Genomic DNA, 26,211 nt, shown 5'->3' with positions numbered 1-26,211 from the left:
TGATCTAAGGGCAGGACCTTTACTGCTTTGAACCTCATTCCACTGGCCTCAGCCCATGGATCCAGCCTGTCCAGATCCCTCTGCAGAGCCTTCCTACCCTCCAGCAGATGAACACTCCCACCCAGTTTGGTGTTATCTGCAAACTGAGTGAGGGTACCCTCAATCCCCTTGTCTAGATCATTGATAAAGATACTAAACAGGGCTGGCCTCAGTACTGAGCATTGGGGAGCCCCACTTGTGACTGACCACCAGTGGGATTTAACTGTTTGGACTGAGAGTTGCTCCCAAGGGACTCTGGCAGCCAGTCTCCTAAACAGGCCATAATACAAACATGCTTTTTAATAAACTGTATGTATTTGTAGGCAAATGACAAATATTCGAGCATCTCTGAATCTTACAATTTTATGTATCTAGAATGTAACACTGAGGTATTTATATACCTGTATGAATAAATATACATGTGTATTTGCATGTGATGCATATATATGTGTGATGAGTGAGTTCTTGCCAAAGCCAGAGCAGCAGCTATTTGTTTGAAACCCGTGTCTCTTCACCCCTTGCTGCAAGTGACCTAGGATATAGTCTGCCATAGGACAATGATGTGCTGTCCTTCAGGTGTTCGTGTGCCTGTATGAGTTTAGTTCTGAATCTGTGTACACACCCAGGGTCTTGCAGAATTGCCAAAAGATATGAAGGAACTGTTGCGAATAAAATATGGGAAGAAAATTAAGTGAAGATGGAGAGAAAAATACGTATATGAAAAAATAAGAAAAAGTGAGGAAGAGAATGGACAAAAAGAAAAACATTTGTCTGGCTATGTTGTTTAGACAATGATATCTGTTGCATGAAGTAGCACATCAAAAGTAAGATGGAAGCCAGTGAGCTCATGTCCAGAGTTCAGTGCTTTTGGCGAGACAAAATGAAAGCTGTTTAGCCTTAAAATGAAGTTGACTTCTTTGAACCACATTTCTGAAATGGAAAGTTTTGTTGCTATGTTTCTTACTTTTTCTTTTTTTTTTTTTTTTTCTTTTCTTTTTGCCTGCCCATTCTGGCTCTGCCTGAGCCCAGTGCTAGTGCCAAGGACATTGTATTTGTTTTTACCAAAGAAGGTAAACTGAATGAACCCTGTCAGCAGTGATGGGGAATGACATGGTAATCAGCATCTCCAGAACAAATAAATGGTAGAAACCCTAGCAGAAGATTCTGTTTTGCTGCTCTTAGCAGCTGTAGAGTGTGTATGCACAGAAAAGCATTTGTCAGAAAAGAGTATTAGATGTTGGATCACTGAAGCTCATAGTCTTGGCACTTCTGTTTAAAATTGAGCTGAGAGTAAGAAATCCACTTCTTCAGCAAGCAGAATAAAGTCTGCAAGTCTTAATTGGGCTGTACAGGCTAGTGTTATGGGCAAGGAAGAAGGTCAAAATACAAGAGCTGTTGTTCTTCTCAGCCATATGGGTAATGGGCTGCTTAGCATCGAGAGTGCTACTGAATAGAAATGTCTGGGCCAGCAAGGCAGCATCTCTGCTGGCTAAGTGTCATGGGGAAAGGCTGGCTGGTTCCTTGTCACAGCCATTCCTGAGCGACAGCTGGCAGGAGACTCATAATGTGGTAAATACAGTTTTGGTTCCTGGGAAAGCTGCACATTTGAAAGCTGTCCTGGGTTCAGCTATAATTTCCTACCCTTGACCTGCTGGTTTTTGTCAGTACCTTAGAGCTCTCTTTGAAGAAAGTACCTGTGTCTCTTGTAGGAAAGACGCTGGTCATCCATGTGTTCCTGTCTTCTAGCTCCTTTAATTACAACCAGAAAACTTTCTTCTCTGAGATCTTTTAAAATGTGGTGGTTTAGTTTGGCTTTTTTGGGGTTTTGTTGGGTTTTTTGTTTTGTTGGTTGGTTGATTTGGTTTTGGTTTTTGTGGTATCTTAAGTCAGCAATGGGGAAAATAAATTTTATCACTGGAATTATTGGGACAGAACATGAGAAGAAAGGATAAAAAATGCAAAAATGTAACATCTGGATGTCTAAAGTTGATGGGGTATGTGTGCAAAAAAAAGTACAAATTTCTTATTTAGCCATATTATATAAGGATTTTTGAGAACCAGTCCCAGCCTAGACATGACCAAAGAAGGTGGTGAGCAAAGGAAGACTCAAGATGTGTTTGCTTTCAAGAATGTATTCAAGGAGGAGAGTGTCTGAGGAGCTGATCTTAATCTTACTGTTGGGTAGGCATTTACTAGTAAGACGTGCAGGAGAAATGGTTATAAAGTGGAGAACTTGAACTTCCTTCAGGAGGAAGAACCTGACTGAGGGCTAATGGGAAGCTTGGAAAGAGGGAACAGGAAGGAGATGGCTGAGGCAAAGGTAGTAAAACCAATGCAAAAAGCTGAATGAAGGAACAGGCTGTGATGACCAATGTAAGTGAGTGATGACCTGGTGATGATGTCTTTGTTTCTGTCTTGCAGAGAGGAGTCAGAGGAAGGCAAGCAGCACTTGGAAGGGGAAAAACAAGCAAAACAAAGATACACTCTCTCTTTCTCTCTTAGTGAGGCAGAGATGAAATCCCAATTTTGCCTTCCCTGTCCTGTAGCTAAGTTATTTCACTGAAAGGTACCTCTTGATCAGAGGAAGAATCAATCCCATGGTTTCATTGCAGGAACAAATCCAGTATTGCTTTGTACTGTTTGAGCTGGGAATGCTCTTAATGACTGTATTGACTCCACAGGTCCAAGACCAGAGAGCTGTTAAATTTGATTCACTGTGTACAATTTCAGTGACTTATTTCTTGTAACAAGCCCATGTGATGTTTTGCTATGCACACTTTTCAGAAATTTTACTTTTGCCCTCTAAAACACAGCAAAAAGTGGTGTTACAGGCATTAAATTATGGATTGAACAGCACTGAGGCTGCGAATGCTGTTCTTGCTATTTAGCTTCCATTTGGCACTCACCTGTTGACTGTTGGGGGCTTCTGCAGCTCTGCTTTGAATGTGAGATTATTGGAAAAACAGAGTTGCCATCATAAAAAAATGCAGTAGCACTTGGGCTTTTGCATAGGAAAAGGCACATGTCTGCTGGGTTTATGAGCTTTACTTGCTTTCATGTCCTCTAGTTTGGTTCCAGGCCATGGCAAATTTGCCTACTTTAATTCATTTGTCCATGGGCAAAAAAATCAGAAATATTTGTTAGAAGATGAAGGCTTGACTGTTTTCTAGAATATAGGGAGCTAAAAATAAACTTGAAAGTTTAATTAAAGGATTTTTAAAAAATTTCTCAGGAATTTGACTTGCAGAACAATGCAGCTGATATTAGAGGATTTATTCTCTTCGCTGCACTGTGTGGTAGACAGCTACTACCATTAAATTTCCTCTTGGCTTCTGTCTTTCTCATTTGTTTTTCTTGCTGAACAGCTTTTTCAATTCATTACTGCACCACAAATCCCCCTGTGTTCAATAAGAGAATCATCAGCCTATTTATCATCTATGACATTGCTGTAATCACTTTTTCATATTATGTCTGGTTTTAGCGTGCCTTATAAACGGCCGCTCATTAATGTGGCCACACGGGGAATACCAGTACACAGTAATGGTTGTGAACCTCTGTTTAGGTGCATTTTTTAATTTCTCCATTCCTAGACATTTTTAGCTTTACACAGCTAGTGAGTGTACTTAGAAACTTATGGCAATTAATCTTTTGAGACAGTCATAATCATGAGGGGGGAGAGATTTTAAGTTGTTTTAGATCAAGAACGGAAATGAGGTTTTACTTGCCTAAAATAGGCTCCTTTTTGTCCCTTCAAAAAACTTTGCTGTTTATATACACTTTTCAAATTACATGTTAAGTTTGTGAATGAGAGACCCCAAAGTCCCTGCTAACAAGTGTCTATAGAAAACCAGTTTTCATTAAAATTGTAAAAGTTGTCTACTCTCACTTGGGTATTTTTCATGTCTGGTTTCCTTCCTCATTTTGTTTCACAGTCCTCCAGAGGCACAAAGGTTCATAAAGTATAAAGTTAATAACAAAACAGTGCCTCAATAGTGTAAATTTAGCATTCAAGTTTTTCTCACTGAGGATGTTGCTGGAGTTGGGAAAAACAGCACTTGTGTGTTTCACCCTCCCCATGTTCTCTGCACACCCTCCTGCTGCTGCTTGTGAACACTCCGTGTGCTGGTGCTCCCACTCCTGTGCTGGACAGAGTAACATCAGAGTAGAAATACAGAGAAACAGGCAGCACAAGCCCAAGATTGTACTTACTTGAACCTGCTTGTTCCCATTTCCTCTGACATCTTTCCATCCCCCCTCTCATTTTTTTCATTGTGTTCTCTCTGTACCTTTATCCTCCTTTTTTTGTTGTTGTGTCTCCTAATCCCTCTGCCCGCCTTCTCCCGGAGTCCTGCCATCTGTTTCCCACCCTCCACCCCCATGAGAGCAGAGGGATCTTCTGGCTCTGGCACAGAGAGGCTCCCAGGATGCACAAGTGGTGTCTGGGCTTTCCCTTCCTTTATTTTCCAGGAAACCTGCTGGCCTTCTCTCACTCCTGGGAGCAGATGGGCTTTCTGCAAATGCTCCAGGTGGCTGGCTGGCTCCCTTGCAGCACAAACACAGGGCCTGAGAGCAACTGCCCTGGAATTTTAAGAAAAGGCATAAAAGTGTTTATTTCTTAATTAGCACCTTTCTGTTTAAGTGATGGTGGTTTGACTCTTGTCTGTTCAGCTTGTGGGTACCTCTCTGCTAGGAGCTGCCCCAGACCTAAATGTTTGCATCCTAGGTCATAGGAGGACAGTGTCTTGGTAAGATCAGCTAATAAGCATGAGTAGACTCAGCAGACTTCCTAGCTCTCTGGGAAGCACTTGTGTCATCCAGGTGAGCCAGCATAGGGGAGCTGGCACATTCCTGCTTATGCAGTTGCACAAGGAACTTTAGCATCTTAAAAATGGGCACAAATCAAGCTTTTTGGAAAACATGAGAACCATTCACTGTTTAGAAGGCATGATTGAATCGGGGATGAAGGTTACTTGCTTTCCTTCAGCATGCATTGCAGGATTAGAGGCGTTGCAGGGCAGAAGCACTGGCTGCAGTGTAGAACTTCACTGTGGTGCTCTGTAATAGTCCTAGAAGTGCTTCTGATTCACTTTATCACCTTGGGCACTCCACTGAAGTGTGTGGTATCTCAGCTCTCCTGTGGGCGAGATGAAAAGGTAGAGAGGGGTAATTAATCCTTTCCTGGCTTGTTTTGAGGTTTAATTGAAAACTCTCTCTAAAGCACTTCAGATTGTTAGAGAGGTTTTTTCATACTCATACCCTATTTTTTCTAAAAATCTCCTGTAATAGTGTAATTCTACAAGGCTTTAAAACGTTACTCAAATCTAGCTTGAGTATGAGTGATCTGGGAGTGCCTTAATGTCAACAAACTGTCTCCTCCCCATGGAAAACAACTTCTGAATGAAAGCCTAAGGAATGGAACTCTTTAATCACACATGATCTTCGGAAGCACTTGTGTGGCTGGTGTATCTGCTGAGTGGACCTTTAAGCCTTAAAAGTGTTTCTAGTCAGTAGTACAACCTCATTTTCATTACATGATGTAGCATGTCTGCAAGCATAGAAAAATTTATTAAAAAAACCTGGACTAATCTGACATGGAACCGTGCCATAAATCAAATCCCTCCTGATGGGAGAGAATTTTCTAAAAGTCCTTGCAAGGAGTTTCAAAGATAAACCAAGACTTTTCCTTGAGTTTCAGTGCTGCCGGATAGTTGTTTATTAAGTCTTATCAGAGGAACAGAGCCACTACCGTGACCCAGGTACAGCATAGAGCACAGAAAGCAGGAGTGAAGTCTCTAATTATCAAGATTTACACAGCCTTTTAAAGATAATTTAACCAATAGTTACTAAAAACGTATATTATTTTCACTTTTCTACCAATTATTCAGTAACACAACCAGGAACTGTGGAATTCTCTGTCCAGTCATTCCAAACTACTTTTACTGCAGAGCATGGAGTAGTAGAGGAAGGAGAAGAAGGTTTAGAGAACAACAACAATCCTCCATTTTGGTATTTTTTACTCTTACCTATTTACTACAAGGAGAAGCCCAAAACCTCTAAAAATTTTCACCCTGTGACAATCTTACATAGTAGTCTATCACCTAATTCACACCACTGTATTTTCTAGTTCTTGTCTGATCATTGGTAATTTTTTTCCAAGGTTGGAGGTTAAAACAGTGTTGTTCAGGGGGGTAAGAACCCTTAAAAACAGGCAGAGAAATATTCTCGGTACTCTGGGTTCCTACATAGTCCTGACAGCTATATTTTCACTGCAAGCTGCTAGGGCAGAGAGCAGACTGCTAAATGTTTCGTTTAAAACAGTACGGAACTAATAACTCATGATTATCTTGTCTTAATTTCTTACTCCTTTCTATAAACTCTAGCTTGTCCATCCCTGCCATGGCTTGCCATGTCTGCCTCAGCTTCACTTCCTCATGGATGGACTGGAGTGGGGTAAGGTCTCACTAAAAAGGCTGTTTCCAGGCAAGGTCAGTCCTTGTTGACCTTGCTAAGTTACTTTGCAGTAATAGCCAAAGGTGTTTCACCTCATAGGGTCATGGAGCAACACCAATGCCCATCTGTTACCTCACTGAGAAAATAGCAAAGCTGTGGTGCAGAGAGGTAGAGCATGGTTTGAATGGCTTTAAGTAGCTCACATGTCTTTAGGATGGTATAGATGCTGTCACAGTTGGGAAGTAGCCCTGGTGTTTCTAAAATGAGTGATTTCAAGCCACTGTGCTCACCCGAAGGATAATTGGGATGCCATGGAGCACAGATTGGAATTTATGGTTGACAGATGAAGGTGCCCTGAGCACATAAGGGTTACATCTTGTGTCTGGCATGATCCAGAGCAAGCAGCCTAACTCCTTCAGTCTCTCCATGGAGATGTTCTGCCTGGGTAAGTTTGGGTCAATGAGAGACACACTCAAGTCACTTGCTCTCCATAATTTAATGACTTGCTTTTGTGTCCCACAGGCATGCTCTGCATTTAATACTTGGTCTGTACCTGCTTTGAAGATGATGTAGAATGAAACCCAGTGCTGAAACTAATGAGAGCTCAGTTTCTTGAAAAAATACCTTCTGACCAAACCAATAGTCTCTCAGTTGTGCCCTCAAAGGAACTGTTCATGAAGTAACAGATTTTTTTTTTTTGCTGTTGGTGAAGGGTTTTGTGTCACTGTCTATGCTTAAGATTGTGTTACTGAGACTCATACAGAACAGACTTTCACAGGCTGAAATGTAATTTGTGTGTTAAATTGTAACTTTTCAGGAAAGAGGAAACCTTGTATTCTGCTACATACGGGGAGAAGAGTGAGAATGATTGCATGTTTTTCAAAACCAGTTTTTAAATATTCTGTAGGGGAATAAGCTATATTGTATTTACAGGCTGAAGTGTGAACTAGCATGTTTAAAGATGGCTGTTCCTGTTGAAGGGAAGAATTTCTGCTTGCAAAATCATAATGGTTACTAATGCAAGACCTGGATGTTGAGAATTGTAGTGTTCATTCATACAGTCATGATGATTTTTGTAGGGCATTCTTGAGTCGTTTTAAAAGATGAACATTCCTAAAAGTTGTCGAAAATTTGTAGGTATGTTTAAATACTGGTTTAGGACGTTTGTGTGCTCGGAAATCGGGAAACAAGTTACTTCCTAAGCTGCCTGCACGTGGCCATGCTGGCTTGCAAGGTTGTGGGAATGGCAGGAACCCCCGTGGTAATTTAGGTCAGTGCCTTTGTGCAGCTGTGGGGCTGTGGCAGTTTAACTGATGAGTCAGATTAACTCCCCTTCCCTGGCCTTGGGTTCTGCACATGCCTCTGACTTTCTGCCAAGGCAGCCTCACAAGGGCATGGTGTTGGTGGAGGAGCACAGCTGCACTCAGAATTTAGTATCTATGTAGTGATGGGAGTAATTGAACACCCAAGTAAAGCAGGGTATAAAATTAAAGTGTTAGTCCCAATTATACACTCAGGAAGAATGCAGATGTGTAGGGATGAGAGAAAACTATATGTGGCCTGTTTTGTTTCTTTGTTTCTCTTTCCTGATCTTCCCCCACTGTGGATGAGGACAGGCTTTTTCTGAAGCTAGCTCCGTAAAGATGTTTTTATTTCCTCATTAAACTCCTTGCCTTCCTTTTGCCCTCCTTGCCTTGCCCTTTGTCTTATTTTGATATACATAATGTCCTTTACCATGCAACAGTCCACATTAATTTTGTTGAAACAAGCTGTCTCTAAGCTGCACCAGTTCCCCTTGTGAGGCTTTCCCTCCCCTAACCCTAGGAAATGGCCGGCAGGGCTGCTGGTCGCAGCAGGGTTCCCTGCAGCAGCAACAGGGATGTGTCTCCTCTCCCCACGGCTCCCAGCATATGGTCAGCTCCTCAGTATCCCTTATACATCACTCATTCTCTGTCCTCTTACCACATGGGGTTTACGCTTCAAAGTGTGAACAGGCTTTGATGCAGAACACAGGCAGAATTTGTTTGCTAAAACATCTCTCAGAGAGAATTTATAGGCACAGGATGGTATTCAGCTTTGGGAAGTCTGAGTGGCAACTGTTTTACAGAAGGAGAATTTAGGGCAAGTTCTTTGTGAGTAACCCTCCTTTACTTCTGCCCATGGTGTTTTTGTTTTATTTTGGTGGGGTTTTTTGGAGTGGGGAGAGCTGTTGGTGGTTTTTGGGGCTTTTTTGCACTCTTGTTAATCACAACCCAAGAGACAAGGATTGGTCATAGGCATTGAACTATTTAAAGGAATTCTTTTTGTGATGTATTGATCAGAAAAGCCTTAGAAAATGATAGGTGAGGATAGCACATCAAAGGAAAAATGCCTTGCTGAAGTTGGGATTTTAAACTAATCCATATGAACCGCATTGTTGCGTAAAAAATATGGTAACTTTATAACAGGCATATATATTTTGTTCAGGCACTTGTTCGAAGGTCTTACTTCTCTTTTTAGGCACGTATTTTGGAGAGGATCACTTGGACGTAGTTTATCTGTTATACACGTGTACTGATGACCTTTTTTCCTCTCTAGGTAAAAGCATGGATGAAATCAAGAAGCTGCTCTTGTTGGTTCTGGGATGTGCTGTGCAGGTGAACATTCATAGAAAATAAAACTTTTTTGAATCTGGTTTTTTTTTCTGAGCTGAGAAAATCTACCCAAAGATCAGTGCTATGTGAACAAATCTTGAGCTCAAGACAGCTTGTGAGCTAAATTGTGAGAAACACAATAGGTGAAGGAAAGAAATGCAGGGGAGAGGAAGCACGTTGTGTGATAGCAGTAGCCTCAATTTGTTGCTACTGCTTAATCAGACACAGGATGTGTACTTTCACAGCTTCGATAACACAGTGGGATGAGATAAGTTTTGAACAGTGCTCTTGATATCAAGCTTGCTGTTGGTTTATTTTCTTACTGTTTTAAAATAAAAAGTGGAACAGTACATGTTAATGCCAAACAAATAGTTTAACAAGTCTAAATATTTGTTTAATGAATCATGATTTTATTTGCACAATATTTTGATTTAATATGGTGTCGAAAATACCAGATTAATAGATACTTTGTATATTAGTGTGGGGATCTCTGTGTGACATTTGTTTAAATAAATAGAGAGACAATGCATACAAAACTGCAGAAATGCACAGCAGTTACTGGATAAAGAAATCAGTGTTCTGCCCACCAAACCTCTGAGGCAGTAAACAATGGCCTCGTTTCGGGCGGGCCTTTGCTGATAATTGACCTTGTTTGTAGATCTGCCTAGTGTTTTTGTCATGCCTTAGGACACTTACCCTGCTCAGCTATGTCAGCTCAATTATGTCAGGGTAAAGCTGTCTACTTATTGCCCCTCTGAACTATGTTAGTGTTGCATTGCAGCACAAAGAATTGTTTTGGCTGCTGTGCATCCTCAGTCCTCATTTACTGGTCTGAGGTTCTTCCCAGTGAAGTAAATGGTTGAGACTCAGAACCAGGCCCCAGAAGGACACTGTAAATGAGTTTAAAAAAACCCTTTTAAATACTGCTTAAGTTCTTCACAGTGCAGTGTTGTTACAAGAAGGCAATAACGTTCTTAGTGCACAATCACAGATATACAGATAGCAGATGTCTGCCTCTTCTAAAGCCTTAAGTAAAAGATTTACTGAAATCTGTTTGTCTGAAATGTCACTCATTTTTATCCAGAATGTTTCCCGTTTTTTTTTATCTAAAGCATATGTTGATTTAGTCCAACAAACAACATTGGGTGTTGATGTGGATAATATCTAAAGTGATGCATCTCTCTTCATTGCCAAAACTAAGCAAAATGCAAACAGCAAAGCAGACAGGTTAAATGATGCAGTGTAAATGAAGGTTTACATTTGTGCAGCTCCATTAATGAAGCTGTGATGATTTCTTCGGGCTGTTTCCCCACCTCTTGATCACATTGCATGTTGAACTTGTTTCTTAAGAGCAAAACCAGCCATTTAACTTAGCCTTAATTGTGCTGACTATAAAGTTTAAATAATTTAATGCAATTTGGTTCATGCTCCATATGGAGCAGTGAAGTGTTGCACCTTCTAGTGTGACAAAGTATAGATCTTCAACAGTTTTTTATTAGCATTATGGGTTGTTTGAGTTTGGGGTTTTTTTTTAATTTAAATGAAAAATTGAGCAGTTAGTTTTAGGGTATGTAGCACTGTTTCAGGGTGTGCTTTCTTTTAACAGTGTGAAAGAAAAGAAGAGTTTATTGACAGAATAAAACAACTGGATATTGAAACCCAAGCTGCCATTGTGTCACACATTCAGGAGGTAGGATTCCTAGTATTGTCTCTTTTGATGTTGTATCTCTCCCTTCCTTGACTTAACAGTCAATCTGTTAAGGATATTTTTGCTATAAAATATTAATGCTTAGAATTTCATAATGGATTTGTGAAATTCACAAAAAGGAAAATTGAATATGTTACTACACTCAAATTACAAGGTGAAAATAGGTGTTGGGATCATTATTTGGCTCAGTGGTCTTTTAGAGATGCTGTGGTAAATGCCTTGCTTGCCACTTAAAGTTTATGTAGAAGGAATTGTTGTAAGGATCCATGTGCAATATTGACAAAATCCATGTATATCTTAGAAGCTGCAGAGCCCCTTGCACCACTGGTGTAAACACTTAGTCCCCAAGCCCTGTGGTAGGTGACACAGCCTGCCCGGTGACTCGCTTCAGTGGCCTCTGAGCTAGATGGTCTTGAAGAGCTGAAATTGAACGTATAGTCTTTTTAAAAAGGTGTTTGATCCAATGACAAGCATCCTTAGACTTCTAGGACTTCAGAAGAAGGAAAGGCCATGGATAGGCTTGCCAAATAATACAGAAAGTCTCTTACTTTGAAGAGCCAGGTGGAAGTGCCCCTCAGTGGGAGTGGGTGCTGACTGTGGCCAGGTGTCAGTGCATGCAGGTGTAGAAAGCCTGGTACAGTCAGATTTGAGGAACAAATAAGGAAAGTCTTAAGACAGGAATTTTTTCTTAACATTTAAAAAAATAATTAATTTTTAGGAAAGAAAAAAAAATCATGATGAGGTAAGGACATGGTTGTAACAAAAGCTGGAACAGTCATTAACTGAGCTTGAGAGACTTGCCTGATGTTTCTGCTAAATGATTCAGAGTAAATCAATTTAGGTAGGGTAACAGTTGAAGGATACACTGCTAGCAGCAACCAGAGGTATTTCTGCAGCTGATACAGCTGGGAGGAGCTGTATCAGGTGCAAATTGCAAATCCATTGAAATTGGGGATTCTTCCTAGTAACATTCAGTGTGGGATCAGTCCTTTCTCTGTGGGGATCACCTCAGGGTCAGTAAGACAGTTGCATACTTCTAATATGCAAGTGTGCATGCTATTGATCATAATATTTATCTGATCACTTTTAAAACTCAGACTTTAATAATTATAAAAAATGTAAATACCAAAAATTTCTGGGTAATGTTATAGTTAAGGTAGTTGCATTTATTATTTACAGCCTGGGTTTGGTGAAATGGATATGTTTTTCAATTTATCAGTAGAAGAACCTGGGGGATGCTGCATGTATGGTGAACAAATTTTCAACTCAGACAGTGGAAAGACATACTTTTCTGTTCCTATTCCTAGGTGACTCACAACCAGGAGAATGTATTTGACTTGCAGTGGCTGGAGCTCCCAGATATGGCCCCAGAAGAACTAGAATCTCTCTCCAGGAACATGGTTTTCCACCTCAGGAGGCTCATTGATGAGAGAGATGAATGCACAGAAGTATGAGGACATATCTCTCCCATACAGAGCTGATGAGAAGCAGTAGATGAGGGCTCCATTCCTTCTCTCATGTCTTGTTTGTGGACTAGGTTTCTCTTTCTTCTGCACCTTTCTACTACACCTCTGAAAATTTGTAGAAAGTATTTGACTTTTCCATTGGTTCTTGTGTAAGCACTAAGATGTGGTGAAATGACTGGTGAAGAGGAGTTGAGCAGTCTCTCCATGAAATGGAGACTGAATGTCTCTGAGTGTCTGTCTAGTCATTCATGCAGTGCTTCCTAGTCTCCATTGGCATCTACCCTCCTGGGCTCCATTGTCTTGTCTAGTGTTTTTGATTCATCAGTTCCTTTCCCTTCAGATCTCTGGAGAAGCCTCACCTTCTTTAGCCTGTTAATTGTCTGTCATGCTTTTGACTGCGATTGTGTTAGTTAAAACTGTTAGTTGTTACAGGTTTTTATGAATTCTTCAAGGAAAACAGACTTCTTATTTTGAGCATTGGAAGGGGAATGTTCTAGTGGTCAGAGCATAGTGGAGATTCCTTTCCTCTTCTGTGTAACCTTCATTCCTGGCTGTCACTAAGATTCTGTATCATGCTAGACCAATAATTTCCTAAATCTAAAAATATTTTTAGGTATTTTTAAAACAACGTATAAATACGCTATTTATCTCTTGGCACTACATAATCTTCTGTATTTCCAGGTCATTGTAGATCTCACTCAAGAGAGAGACTATCTGCAGTCTCAGCAACCACCAAGCCCTCTGAAAGTACCAAGTCCAGATTCTTCACCAAACCCTGCCAACCCTCTTTCTAATGAAGAAAAGCAGCACCTTGCAGTTGAGCTGGCGGACACAAAGGCTAAATTGAGAAGAATCCGTCAGGAGCTGTAAGTCACCATTATTTTGTGCTTCTGGAGAGACTTGCATATTAAGTCTTGTACATCCTGAAAAAGCAGCAGCCTGTTGGCTCCAATACACCAGCTTCCATAGGAGCTCTCAGAATCACACCTTTCAAATCAGAGCAGTAGGAAGCTAGTAGTGTCTTCCATCTTTTCTTCTTTCATAATTGGCTTTTAAATGTAGTGATGGCTGCTTCCATTCTTCTTTTTGTCTCATCTCTCTCTTCCCCTCCTTCAAAATACCAACTGCTAGCTCTGCATTTTAACTTGAAGTAGAAAGTCCACAGGCCAGTGAAGCAGGTGCACCAATGAGATTTAAACAGAGGAACTTAGTATAAAAATAGAGTTGCAAACTCAGATCTATGATATGCGTATGGTATAATGGGAAAATGATGAAGCTGTCATAATAAAGAATATGCTGAGAGATTTGTATCTTCTTTTACAGATTCCTGGCAGTGTCCATATAATCAATATTGTTTCAGGAAAGAAAAAAAATTACTAAGATTTTTTTCTAATCTTTTTCAGGGAAGAGAAGTCTGAGCAGCTTGCAGATTCTAAACATGAAGTTGAGCAGCTCACCCTAGAGCTGCAAAAAATAAAGCAAGAGGTGAGATGGGCTTGTTTTACTGTGACAATCTTCCCTATTTTAAAAAAGATCCTATTTCAGTGTGAGGCTAAAATTACTACTATGCCTCTTTTGTAATGAAGAAATCAACTTAGTCCAGCAAGCTGTTCAAAGATTATGGTTGTGGCATAGCAGTGCTATGCTTTCCACTTAACTGTTGAGAGCAGTCTCATCTGTTCAGCTTGCAAATAGCCTAGTAGTGCCTGAAGCTTATGCAGCATCAGGCATTAGTAATGTCCAACAGGCTGAAGAACCTCTCTGTCTTGTAGAGAATTTACTGGCTACTAGAAGAATTCTTACTCCTTAACCAGGGGAATGCTATTTGTCTACACTTAAAATCAGTAAGTAAATACAAAAAAATAAAGTTTGAAGTACATGCTTAAAAGTGTTAACTTAGATTTTTCTCCCTGCTTATCCCTCACAGAACATGCACCTTGCCTCAGATGCTCGCTCTGCCCGAGCATACAGAGATGAGCTCGACTCTCTGAGAGAGAGGGCGAACCGTGTGGAGAGACTCGAGATGGAACTGGTTCGGTGCAAAGAGAAACTTCACGACGTGGAGTTTTACAAAGCTCGCATGGAGGCAAGTGAAAATTAGGAGAAGGATTTGTTAAGTAATCCTTAATGTGTGGCTTTTGTTGCATTACTAGTTCATGTGTCATTTGTCATTGAGCTGACTGTAGCAGAACATCAGAGCAAGTAAAATTTTCATGACATACATCATAGCAGTTGACTGAGCATCATTAAACTTCTTTCAGTAGAGAAAGGACTTGGTGCACACAAAATAAATGCCCATTAGTTTAAAGAACTCTGCTTAGTTCAGCATTATGTGGCTAAACAGGACAAACCTTTTCTGAATGTTTTTTATTTTTTTTTAGCGTCCAGATCCTTAGTTTAGCTTTAGGTAAATTCCCTGTGTTCTAGAGTTGTTCTTTGACCAGCACTTTAAATACCATGTATTAATTAGTTAAGTGGATGTCTGGGCGATTTTCCTTAGGGTATTGTAGCAGATGCAACTGTTGTTAAAATGGCATTTTTAAGGATGACCTCAGATGACAAATTCTAGCCACCCCTTTTTGCAACTGTTACTTATAGTAGAAAGGAGAAAAAATTTAGATCCTCCCTAGTTATATGAGTGGGGTATGTTAATGAGAAATGTGTGGCTTTGCCCCAGTAGTAATGTCAGTTACTCAGCTTAGTCACCTGCAGCTATGCCCATCCTGGAATTATTAATTGAATTAGGTTGCAGAAGACCTTGGAGATCATCTGGCCAAACTCATTGGCTCAGCATGGCTGACATTAAATTTAAGTAGGACTGCTTTTACTTTCTGTTCTTTCAGTTCTTTGAGGCATTCACACCAAAACTCCCAATAATCCACATATGTAACACTTCAGCCAAGGTCAAATAAATCCAGACTGCTGAACAAATGGAGGTTTGGTAATTGACAACCTCACTATAATTAGATAAAATCCAGGTCTGAAGTAGAAGAGTGATGTTGCCAGGCCTCTTGCTGAGAGCATAGACCTTATTTTTCTGCTCTATAAACTCTACTTTGTAGGTGATTTTTTTTCCCCCTTCTATAACCTAAGGGGGCAGCTAGCTGCTGCTTCTTATGAATAGGTTCACTAAAATGGATGGTTATTAAATGTAGTAATAGACTACAAAAGCCTGTCTTGCTTCTCAGTAATTCTCAGTTTGCATTTGGAAGTACAAAGCTCTATCTCTCTCTGTTTTCCTCCCTCAAGCTGGCAAATCAGTCATGCTCTACCCTGGCACACTGGCTATCAGTGAGCCATCCTGGTGTTCCCCTTCTGACTGTGCACTGGTGGTGCTTAGCTTTACCTGCTGCTCAGATAATTTACCTGGAGCTTGGAGAGTTTTTGTCCCCTTCATCTGAGATCAAGGGAGTAGCCTCCTTGCTTGCCCCAGAGCCAGCACTTTCCTGCACTGCTGTCTGCATGTCCTGCACTGCTAATCTTGCTTAACACAGCATTCAGTTAAGAGACCTTCCTGTTAGTTTCAAGTTTGTTCTAACTCTCCTCGCTCTCTCTTCCACCCTGTCAGTTTTTGGTGGAACTGTGGAATGTCAGAGATGAGTGCTGGCTCTCCAGGGATACCTCCCTGCAATACTGTCATGGTTTAACCCCAGCCAGCAGCCAAGCCCCTCGCAGCTACTCACTCACTCCCCCACCAGTGAGATCAGAGAGAGAATTGGAAGGGTAAAAGCTGGAAAACTTGTGGGTTGGGATATGGACTGTTCAGTAGGGAAAGCAAAAGCCACACACACAAGCAGAGCACACCAAGGAATTCACTGCTTTCCATGGGCAGGCAGGTGTTCATCTATCTCCAGGAGAGCAGGGGCCCCATCATGTGTAATGGTGACTTGGAATGTGAAGCACCATCACTCCAAATGTCTTCCCCTTCCTTCTTTTTCTCCCCACTTTATATACTGAGCACGATGCCATATGGTCTGGAATATCCCTTTGGTCAGTTTGGGTCACCTGTCCTGGCTGCATCTCCTCCCAATCTCCATACACCCCCAACTTCCTCGTCAGCGTGGCAGTAGGAAAGCAGAAAAGGCCTTGGCTCTGTGTAAGCCCTGCTCAGCAATAACAAAAACATCTCTTTATTATCAACACTGTGTTCAGCCAAATCCAAAAAACAGCCCCATACCAGCCATTGTGAAGAGAACTTACTCTACCCCAGCCAAAACCAGCAGAAATACAGTAGTGGGACAAGGAATATTTCCCATCGATCTGGCACATGTCTAATATGGAGCCCTAGTGTGGCCTTTAGTAAAAGTTGTCGCTATTGTAGGGGCTGAGCTTTTCTAATGTGCAGCAGGATTGCATAGCTGTCTGCAGGGTGCTCTGTGGTTTAGAATAGACAGAGAGTTTCACATTCTCACCACTCCCTCTCCCATCATTGATGAGGTTTTGACACAGCCATGGACTGCCAGCATTGAGCAGCAGGCAAACTCCATTGGTCTCAGGCTGATGCATTCAGAGGATTCCACAGGGCACTATTCCATGTTTTTATGGTCATAGAGTAGCACAAAGGCTGTGCATACTAGCCAGTATCCATGGGGGCTCAGTTTTCTGTCAAATCTGACTCAAGTCCTCTGCCCCTCTAAAAGAAGAATTAATGTCTGGGGCCAGTACAGTGTCTGGTTAGATTTGTTCTGGGATGTAACACAGTAGAGATTCTTACCTCTAGACTGTACAGTGATTATTCATTTCGTGGTGTTTACTGGTTGCTGATGGCTTGCTAAGCTCTAACCCTTAAGACTGGAACAAATCATACAGAGCACAGAAGTGAAAATGTAGGTGTGTTCAGCATCAGTCATTGTTCTGTGGTAATGTGATATCTTAAGGCTCATAGAGTCTTGACAGGGCTATTAATAAGCAGTGCCAGATTGGTAGGTGAGAAGAAAAAGTGGATTTAATGTTGTGTATCAATGCAGAAAGCTATTAAATGAGTCCTTAAATCCTTTTCCTTCCTGGTATTGCAGGAGGAGTGCAGAAGGTTCAAATCTGTATGTCAGTGTAAAACATTTGGGGCTTGTGTGTTTTTTCCTTCTCTGTATGTCTTGACAAATTGTTTAGGAGTGACTTTTTAGTTGAACCATTGTTGAAGGAACATGAATGTGCTCTGGAGCCTTCCTGCTGGGGTGGCTTAATGAGCTGTGAATGTGAAGGAGCAGCTCAGTGCAGGGCTTCCTTCATGGAGGTGCTTCTCTGCAGCGCAAAGCTCCCTTCCAGGATTCATCTCCACTGAACCTTTAGCTGTTCCACAAGATGAGGCTATTTGCTGAGGCCAAGGAGTGTGCTTTGCCCAGTTTTCCTCCTTCTCACCATAATCAAATTTCTATGCAGGATGACAGGAGTAATCTCTTGTGAATTAAAAAAAGGCAAAAGCATCTCTTGTATGTTTTCATATGACTGTTCAATGATTGTCACAAGATGTTAACTGTGCCATGGCTCAGTAGCAACAGCTTCTGAACTGCCTCGAGGCAGGGGTTTGAACGGGGTCTGGATGCATGTGCAAATTCTCTATTTTCAGATTTAAGCAATTTCATTGCTACTTTAGTTTCTGAAAATGTTTCCCAGTGGCAACACACCCTGATTGTGCAACCACTTATCCCCAGAGTTAACTGTAACCATCTGAATGCACAATGCACATTCTTAAAGCTATTACAAGTTGCAGTTGATAGGGCATCAAACCACAATATGTAATTCAGTTTAGAAACTGCAAAAGCTGAATTAAACTCAGTGTATTAGACAAAAAAATACACAGCCAATTTGTTCCTGATTTTAAAATGAACTTAAGGTTATAAAATAATGTTGGTGCATTTGTTAATTCAATTAAAAATAAACCTTAATTTCAGAGGAAGCAGCACCACCTCATGATCACCACCTGCTGACTGTCTAACAAGTGTGATTTGTAGCTAGAGAGATTTTTAGGTCAGCTGTGTTATTCCAGCATCTTCTGGGAGATGTTAGTGCTGTCATGTTTTAGTTCGGACAGCTTTGCTTCCCAGGCCTTGAGATGTAACTCTACAAAGCTCCCATGGACTAATTATTTAAATTATATGAACATCTCAATATTAAGACAACCTCAGATCATGGTGATCTGGGAGTGAGCAATGTCTACCTTGTCATAGCAGGCATTTCCACCTGGTTATTAATTTAATATTTCATCAGAACTGTTTTGAACTGGGATGACTGCCCATCCTGGGCACTCAATGGAAAGTGCCTCAGTTTTCCATACACTGCAGCTCCCACTGATTTTGTGGTTTGTACCAGAGCCTGCATATATGCATGTACTTGGCACATAGCTTGACTCTTGATGAGACATTAAAATAACTAGTTCTTGCTTGGTAGGCAGTTTTAAGGATAGTTATGAGGTCATGTTTTTGAGGTCAGATGCCACCTTAGTTCTTAGGGCTGTGGTCCACATTGAGTGTGGTGATCTAGCAAAGTAAACTCTTGGCACGTTGCTGTTTCATTACAGATATTCTGGCAGCTTCCATAATAACCCAGCAGTTTTTGTGCCATGTACTTCCTCTGGTCTGTCATCTGTTTAGTGTCAGCCTTTTAAGTTTACCCATCCTGAAGTGACCCTGTTAGATCAGACTTGGCCCAAAATGCAGGTTCTGTAACTTTAGTGTTTCAGTATTATTTTAGTTACTTGCATACTCAGACATTTTAATTGAAGATGAACCTCTTCACAAGCAGTGACATACTTGTCCTTTTAATGCTACTATAGTAGGGAAATTTTTTCTCTCATGATTTTCAAGTTAGTAGCTGACCCACTGAGAGATCAAGGGCAGTATGGTACTGCATAAGGTAGACTTTCCGTATTATACCATATACAGTCAAGCTGCAACAAACAATTAAGATTATGACTGGCTTTTAAGTGATGCCCCCCTGTAGTATCAAAAGGCAGGGGGAGTGGCTGTCATCAGACACTCTTAACTTGTTCTTTACATCTATCTTGTTTCTTTTTCTTCTTTTTTCTTCTCCTTTTTTCTTTTTTGTTTTTTTTTTTTTTTAAATAACTGAGCCATATAAGGCTTCTTAAGGCTGATTCCACCCCAAAAAATGAGAAGGTAGTTGCTGATTAAGCTGTGAAAATGATTTGCTTATGCTTGGTGATCTTTCAGGAATCTGCTTGGTTTGGGTGTTTGTGGTTTGAGAGACCAGACATGAACACTCTGTCAGCAGAGACATCACATTTGAAGTCAGTTATCCAGGAATAAACTTGTCAAGCATTTTGTCCTGTCTGTTTGCACATTTTCTGGTTTTGCATATATCATTGGAACAGCAGAATGGTTCAGGAGAGGAGGGAGGAAATCCGAGAATGACGAAGTTTCTGTAGAGAATCAATCTGCTTCTTGCCCAGTTGTAACTCATCTGGGGAAAATTCCTTACTGTATCCATTTAATCTTTGAAATGCTGATGCGTTCCTGCCATAGAACATTTGTCTTGTACTCAAGACTTATCTGAGGATCAACAAAAGTAAAAGCTAGAAGTGAGGTATTATAGCTTAAAATGAGACATATTTGATAAATTTGTTTAAAACATGACCAATGATTCATGGCCAGATTTCATGCTTTGGATATTTAATGTTTCCAGAATAAGATCCTTGAATGCACAGAGTTTCATTTGTTATTTGCAAGGAATGGTTGCAGTGCAGTATAATTAACGTGTTTCTAATGCTTTGGCTACAGAAAAGTAATAAATTAAACTTCTACTCAGTAAAACCAGATCCAAAAGCTCTAATGAGTAAGCAACATGGCTTGTGCAGTTAATGCTCATGTGTTTAGTGGGGAAGTGGCAGGGAGTGTTAAGTGATAAGTATAAAACAACTTCTGTTGTTCAAGTGAATTAAAATTCTGTTCATGAGGGAGAGAGAAACTTTATTAAACAGGCATTTGCACATAAGTGTACTGAAACAGGAATGCGGATATTGAATGTATTGATGGATACTGTTCCCCATCCCCTGAAAGTAAATAATCTGGTTTGAAGCTGGGAAAACAAGGGACTATGATAAGTTGGCAAAGAAATTGGTATTACAACAGTGGAATTGGAACTGAACAGTTGCTCTTTGTGCACCTCTTGATCTAGCCTCATATAAAGCAAATGAAACTCTGTTAAACTGGTAAAATTGAGGAAAAAGACCCTAAGAAATATTAGATTTACTTGCATAATGACTCCCAGGTAATGAAACACAGTATCACCTCTCATTAAAATATTACGTAAAAATCTTCTTATGAGACAAACATGTCAGATTTCTTTCTTGTTTTTTGCAATGCCACTTTATGAAAATTGGTCTATGAAAAGTCAGTAAGAAATTAACACTTTTTTTCCCTAGGAATTAAGAGAGGACAACATTGTATTGATCGAAACAAAGGCCATGCTAGAAGAACAGCTAACCATGGCAAGAGCTCGTGGTGATAAGCTGCATGAATTAGAGAAGGAAAATTTGCAGCTGAAATCCAAACTTCATGATGTAGAGCTGGTATGCACTTTCTTTTTCATTATGCTAATTTTTTTAACTTTTGTTTTTATGCTACATTACAAGGGCATGTAGTGATAGGACAAGAGGGAATGGCTTCAAACTGAAAGAGAGTAGGTTTAGATTAAAATGTAAGAAGAAGAAATTCTTTACTGTGAGGGTGGTGAGGCACTGGAAGAGGTTTCCCGGAGAAGCTGTGGGTGCCCCATCCCTAAAAGTGTTCAAGGCCAGGTTGGATGGGGCTTTGAGCAACCTGGTCCTAGTGGGAGGTATCCCTTCCCATGGCAAGAACTGCATAATCTTTAATGTCCCTTCCACCCCAAACCATTCTATGATTCTGTGATTCAGGACATTATAAAGGTCATGTCATGCTAACTTTTACAAAGTGGCCGGAGATTCTGAATGCTTTTCTGGGTGACTTGATGAATTTTTGGGCTATGGTTTCTGAAAATTTGAGAACCACTGAGGCAGCACTTCAGTGTCCATAAATGCAAATGGCCCAGATAGTCACAAGAAGCAACAATAGATTCATTCTCCAGATCTGTTTTCAGGAGTTAAAATTCAAATTACGAGGCAGGTGCTACTTGCTGATCCATATGACTGTGTCCAAGTTCGATGTGATGAGTTGAAGCTCTGCAGAATTCAAGGTTCTATCTGCAGAATTTCCAGTGTATAAGAGCATGATGCTGCATGTTTTTGAAGAGCTTAGCTCTGGAGACATCTTGAATCCAGCCTGCCTTACTAGTTCTGGCTTGTAGTGGCCCTGTAGAACCTGATAGGTTCTCGCTGCCATCCCCCTCTCTCCAAGTGTATTGTGGGCCAGAGCTGATGCTAAACAGGGCCAGCTGGGCTTTGCTTTCTGTGGCATATATGGTAGCCCACAGCAAGCATTTAATGCTGAAGATGTATTTCGTTATAAAACCACAGTGTTTAAGGAGATTCTTCTACCCTCAGTATACACTGTGCTTGTAGCAGCTCGACCTAGAATTTTACAGATGAGCTGAATATGTGTTTGCATTCATGTGTGTCTTGCACAGGACCGGGACACAGACAAGAAGAGAATTGAAGAGCTGCTGGAGGAGAACATGGTCTTGGAGATTGCACAGAAACAGAGCATGAACGAGTCTGCACACCTAGGCTGGGAACTAGAACAACTGTCTAAAAGCACTGATCTTGCAGATAGTGAGTACCAGCTGGGGTAGCTGTGGTGTTTGTGGTCTGTTTCAGAGTAGACAGATTGGTTAACTGAGATGGGAACAGAAGTTGAATCGAAGATTGGAAAACTTCCCTCATTCAGCCACTTGTCTTTGACCTTAGTTTTTTTCTTAACTTCTAAAATGTATTCCTTTAGTATCTTTCACTTTCCTTTGAAAGCATCAATGTGTTTTGCTTTTGTTTTGTTCACCACTGAGAGAGTGACTTTTAAGTATCACACTTTAATAAAAATTGAAAAAAAAAAGAAAGCTTTGGAAATGACACAGCAGAAATGTCACATTAAATATTTCTAACTGAGTGGTTGGGTGGAGTCTGTGATCTTTAGTATTCTTTAGTACAGTTAATACAGACAATTAACTGGTCTTTAAGTCCCAGGAAGTAGTGTATGCTGAAGTCATTTATTTTTACTAGATACTGAAAAATGTGTGCAGTTAAAATAACTGGCTGTTTTTTTTTTTCTTTGAGTGGTTGATTTGATTTCCGTAACTATCACAAACATAACTAATTCATCATTCACTGGACAGGTTTTAGCATTGATTTCTGTGTTTAACATTTACTCTTATCATACCAGCCTAAATAATGATTTTAAGTGGAACTTGGGAAATACAAGCTATTTCCTCTAATTCAACATGCAGCTTTTACTGAGTATTCACCTTATTTTGCTAAGACTTGCATGTTTGGCTTTGTGTACCAGGAACAGTTGAACTTGAAGACAAAGGAATAAATTAGAGTAAGCAGATGTTTTCAGTGAAACTGTCTAGAATAGCTTTGTTTTGTAAAACAGCTGAGTGTGTGCCTGACACCAATTCTGAAATCTTCTTGCTGTCTAGGATCCAAGTTCTCTTCACTAAGATTAATGACTAGTTAATTGTTATTTGTAAATAATAATCTTGCAAAGCAGGTTATGTTAGCCTGAGAAATGAATGTCACTCTAGTACTCCTTATATGTAATCAAGGATATTGCTCATTGTGTTAGGGGGGGAAAACAGTTCTCTCAAAACTTAGAAATTTTGATCAAGAGTATTTCAGGAAAATGTAAAAATATCTAATTTTCTGGCCTGTTTAAAATACCAAGTTTTGTTCCCTTCCTGATTTGCATTCACTATCAGTGTAATAGAAGGAAGAATGCTAGTTTTATTTTGTTACATCTTATTTACTAATTTCTGAAACATAACTTTCAAAATTAGCTTGAGTGATTTATCACTGCACTGATGTTTAGCATTTTAGCACTGGAGCTTCAGAAACTCTCTGATTAACCAGAGAAAAAGAATAAGGAACTAAGAACATCCACAGTCTTGTATTCAGTAGGAAAATAAGATGGTGAAGGAAGCTGGATTCTTTTTTAAAAAGAGACTATTCCACTTTGGACTTTTACATTATCTCATGGAAGTGCTGTTGTGATTTTACAATAATTCTCTTTAAGAAGTTTTATTTCAATCCCTGTTGCTGTTCTGAATGCAGCTTGTTTGTCACAAATAGAGTCAAACTGCAAAACTCTTTTGGAAAATCTCCTGTTCCTGGATATCAAGTTGAGTCTGCAAGGGTGATAGATAGAAGATTTTACCAGCCAGTTTGGAATATTTTTTCGAAATAATTTTAAAAATAAGCATGGTAAAAAGTAATTTAGATGGACTTTGCTTCAGAACAGAACTCGACTGGAGTATTCAGTTAATGTTAACTATTTGAGTCTTCACTTGACCAAAGCTCTCCAGGTGATGCCCCATAAAAGAGACAAATAGGATTTTACTATTCTCAGAAAGTTGCCAGCTTAAAGTACTCAGTATGCTGTAGTGCTTATTTAGAAGGAGTTATTAATTTTCTTAGATTTAAAGACTGTTAAAAGTCAATTTCATATGAAATGCGGTTTTGAGGTGATGGGTAGCAATTATTTCATGTGAAACAGAAGATTGCTCTTGTAATTGTTCAAATGCTGGGCAGAGAAATTAACAGAACAACAGTAAGGCCTGGGTGATGGATTTTGAGGCTGAGAGGTAGTGAGACTTTGATGTACAAACATTGAGTAAAATAACATCTGTTGTAAAACTTGATGCAATTTTTTTAGTTCTGAGATTTCAACTTCAGACACTTCTCAGAGCAGCATTCTGATGGGTGTCCTGTGCCTGGGTACCTAGTAATAAATTATTCTCTCTGATTCAGCATATTCTTGATTAAGAAGTTGTAAAGATAAGCACTGGAATACTCCTTTGTAAGAACTTTCTTCATTACTAAATGTGATTGGATACCTGAGTTTTCACTAGCTCTTGGAAGTGCACCACCTTGCTGTTTTAGCAAACAATTAGCAGGGGTTTATTTTCTGCCTCAATTTATTTCCTCTGATGAAAGTATGAGATGGTATCAAAGTATATTTTGCTACTAACATTAGACACATTCCTAACATGACTAAAGGAGATTTAAGAGTTAAGAAAGTAAGCAACTTTTGAGACAGCTGGCTGTTCAGATGGCTGTTTGTTCAGATAGTAGCCTATTTATTAAAGGTACTAATGGTTATCTGTGAAAATGGGTTCTGTTTTTAACCAAGTCTTTACTTAGCAGTCAAGCTGAAATTGTAAGACTGACAGCAATAATCTTCATCTGAGTGGATCTCACACACCTCAGAAGGAGATGTTTGTAAATTGATTAGTGCCACCTTCTGCTTCTCATGTTTCAACAGCCAGAAAGTCCTTTGTGTTTGAGTTGAATGAATGTGCTTCAAGTCGAATACTGAAGCTAGAGAAGGATAATCAGAGCTTGCAGAACACAATCCAAGAGCTGAGAGATGCCTCCTTGACCTCCAGAGAGAGCAGCCTAAGGTTTGTGGAACTGGAAAAGGAAAATCAACAGCTTAGCAAAAAGGTAATTTGCTCACAGGAACAAATGGGGCTCCTAGTTTTTTAAACACAGTGCACAAACGACTGTGCAGCATTCCTGAATGATGAGAGTTTTCAGGGAGTTCACCCATGATCCCCATAAGACTGACCATGGTTTTGGTCCCATCTATTTAATTGCATTCTTATGCAATTAAATTCTAATAATTTTATTTATTGCCTTCTACTTCACTGCCTGCTTATGTGCATCATTGTAAGAAAAAGTGACTGTTCCCGTTAAATGAAAGCTGGTTTTCAGTGCCTGTTTACCCCTGTCAGATTGTACTGTTGATTATGTCCTTTTCTGTTGTCTCACAACCATCACTACTAGGAAAGGAAGCCATGGTCACAGTGAACTACTTTAGTTTTCTGAAAGTTTAATAATTTTTACATGTAAGTCAAATAAATCACACAGGTGAATTCAGGTTAGTATGTTCTAAATGTCTTTCTGGCTGTCCAGAGTCCAGGATCTGCTTTTTCTTTTTCTTGTCCTCTTTGCTGTTTAAAATTCTCTAGTGTCTTTCTCTGCAAAGATCTCAGTTCTTTCAGTCTTTGTAACAAACACGTAGGTCATCACTTTGTAAATTTACTTACATATGTGTGTGTTGCACTCTGTTATTAACTGTGATGACATTTAGCTCAAGTGCCAGCTCAGTGCTTGTCCTTGTGAAACAAACTGCTCAGTTCACCTCCAACTACCAGCCTTATTTTTGTCTGACTAGTAACTTGAATCCTTAACTCTGGTTAATTGAGCCAGATGCTGCTGGGAAAAAAAGATGCTTGCTACTCTTAAGTATAAAACATTTTCGTGTTGGATTTTTTCACATTCCTACCATTCATAAATGATCCAGAATATAAGGCTCATTTCTCCTTTTGCCATTACTGCTGTAACCTGTGTGTGTGTGACATTGGTGCAATGATATTCGTTCTGTTTGGCTTGCCTGTGAGCTAACTGAATGTTTCAAAGGATAAGGGGAGAAGGCATGTAGATATGAAATGCTGCTTGTGGATGACTAGATTGTAACAAGCCCATTTCTCTGCTGGAAGAGAACAGGTATCCAGCGCTGGGTCATTCCATCTTCTGGAGAGATTAATTTGCTAAGCTGTGATCAGTTCTGCTTCTTTGCTTTCTTTTGTGAGCAAGGAAAACTGCAGAGATTCAGTTCACTCTAATCTTCCTTCCACACTTTTCATTTATGACCTGTTGTGTATAAGTAATTCAATCCAGCTCTAATTTACATGCCTAAAATTGGAGAGGGAGGCATAGAAAGCACTCAGCAGATACCTGTGGTGTACAGCCACTCAAGTCACT

General features: G+C 40.0%; 1 protein-coding gene across 7 annotated transcripts in view; it reads left to right on the top strand.

The window, feature by feature from the left end:
- CCDC88C (coiled-coil domain containing 88C) overlaps window positions 1–26,211 on the top strand; it is a 96,768-nt gene that overhangs the window by 39,515 nt on the left and 31,042 nt on the right. For all 7 annotated transcript variants that reach the window (XM_069018090.1, XM_069018089.1, XM_069018093.1 and 4 more), the window contains exons 5-13: window positions 9,067–9,125; window positions 10,729–10,812; window positions 12,138–12,278; window positions 12,978–13,162; window positions 13,700–13,781; window positions 14,224–14,382; window positions 20,677–20,823; window positions 21,858–22,002; window positions 24,707–24,888. In XM_069018090.1, the coding sequence (XP_068874191.1) occupies window positions 9,067–9,125; window positions 10,729–10,812; window positions 12,138–12,278; window positions 12,978–13,162; window positions 13,700–13,781; window positions 14,224–14,382; window positions 20,677–20,823; window positions 21,858–22,002; window positions 24,707–24,888 (1,184 nt within the window). The remainder of the gene's footprint in view (window positions 1–9,066; window positions 9,126–10,728; window positions 10,813–12,137; window positions 12,279–12,977; window positions 13,163–13,699; window positions 13,782–14,223; window positions 14,383–20,676; window positions 20,824–21,857; window positions 22,003–24,706; window positions 24,889–26,211) is intronic.

The sequence above is a fragment of the Aphelocoma coerulescens genome, chromosome 5 (assembly GCF_041296385.1).
Source record: "Aphelocoma coerulescens isolate FSJ_1873_10779 chromosome 5, UR_Acoe_1.0, whole genome shotgun sequence".
NCBI classification, from domain to species: domain Eukaryota; kingdom Metazoa; phylum Chordata; class Aves; order Passeriformes; family Corvidae; genus Aphelocoma; species Aphelocoma coerulescens.
Note: the sequence above shows the minus strand (reverse complement) of the source record. Positions and strands in the feature narration are given on the sequence as shown.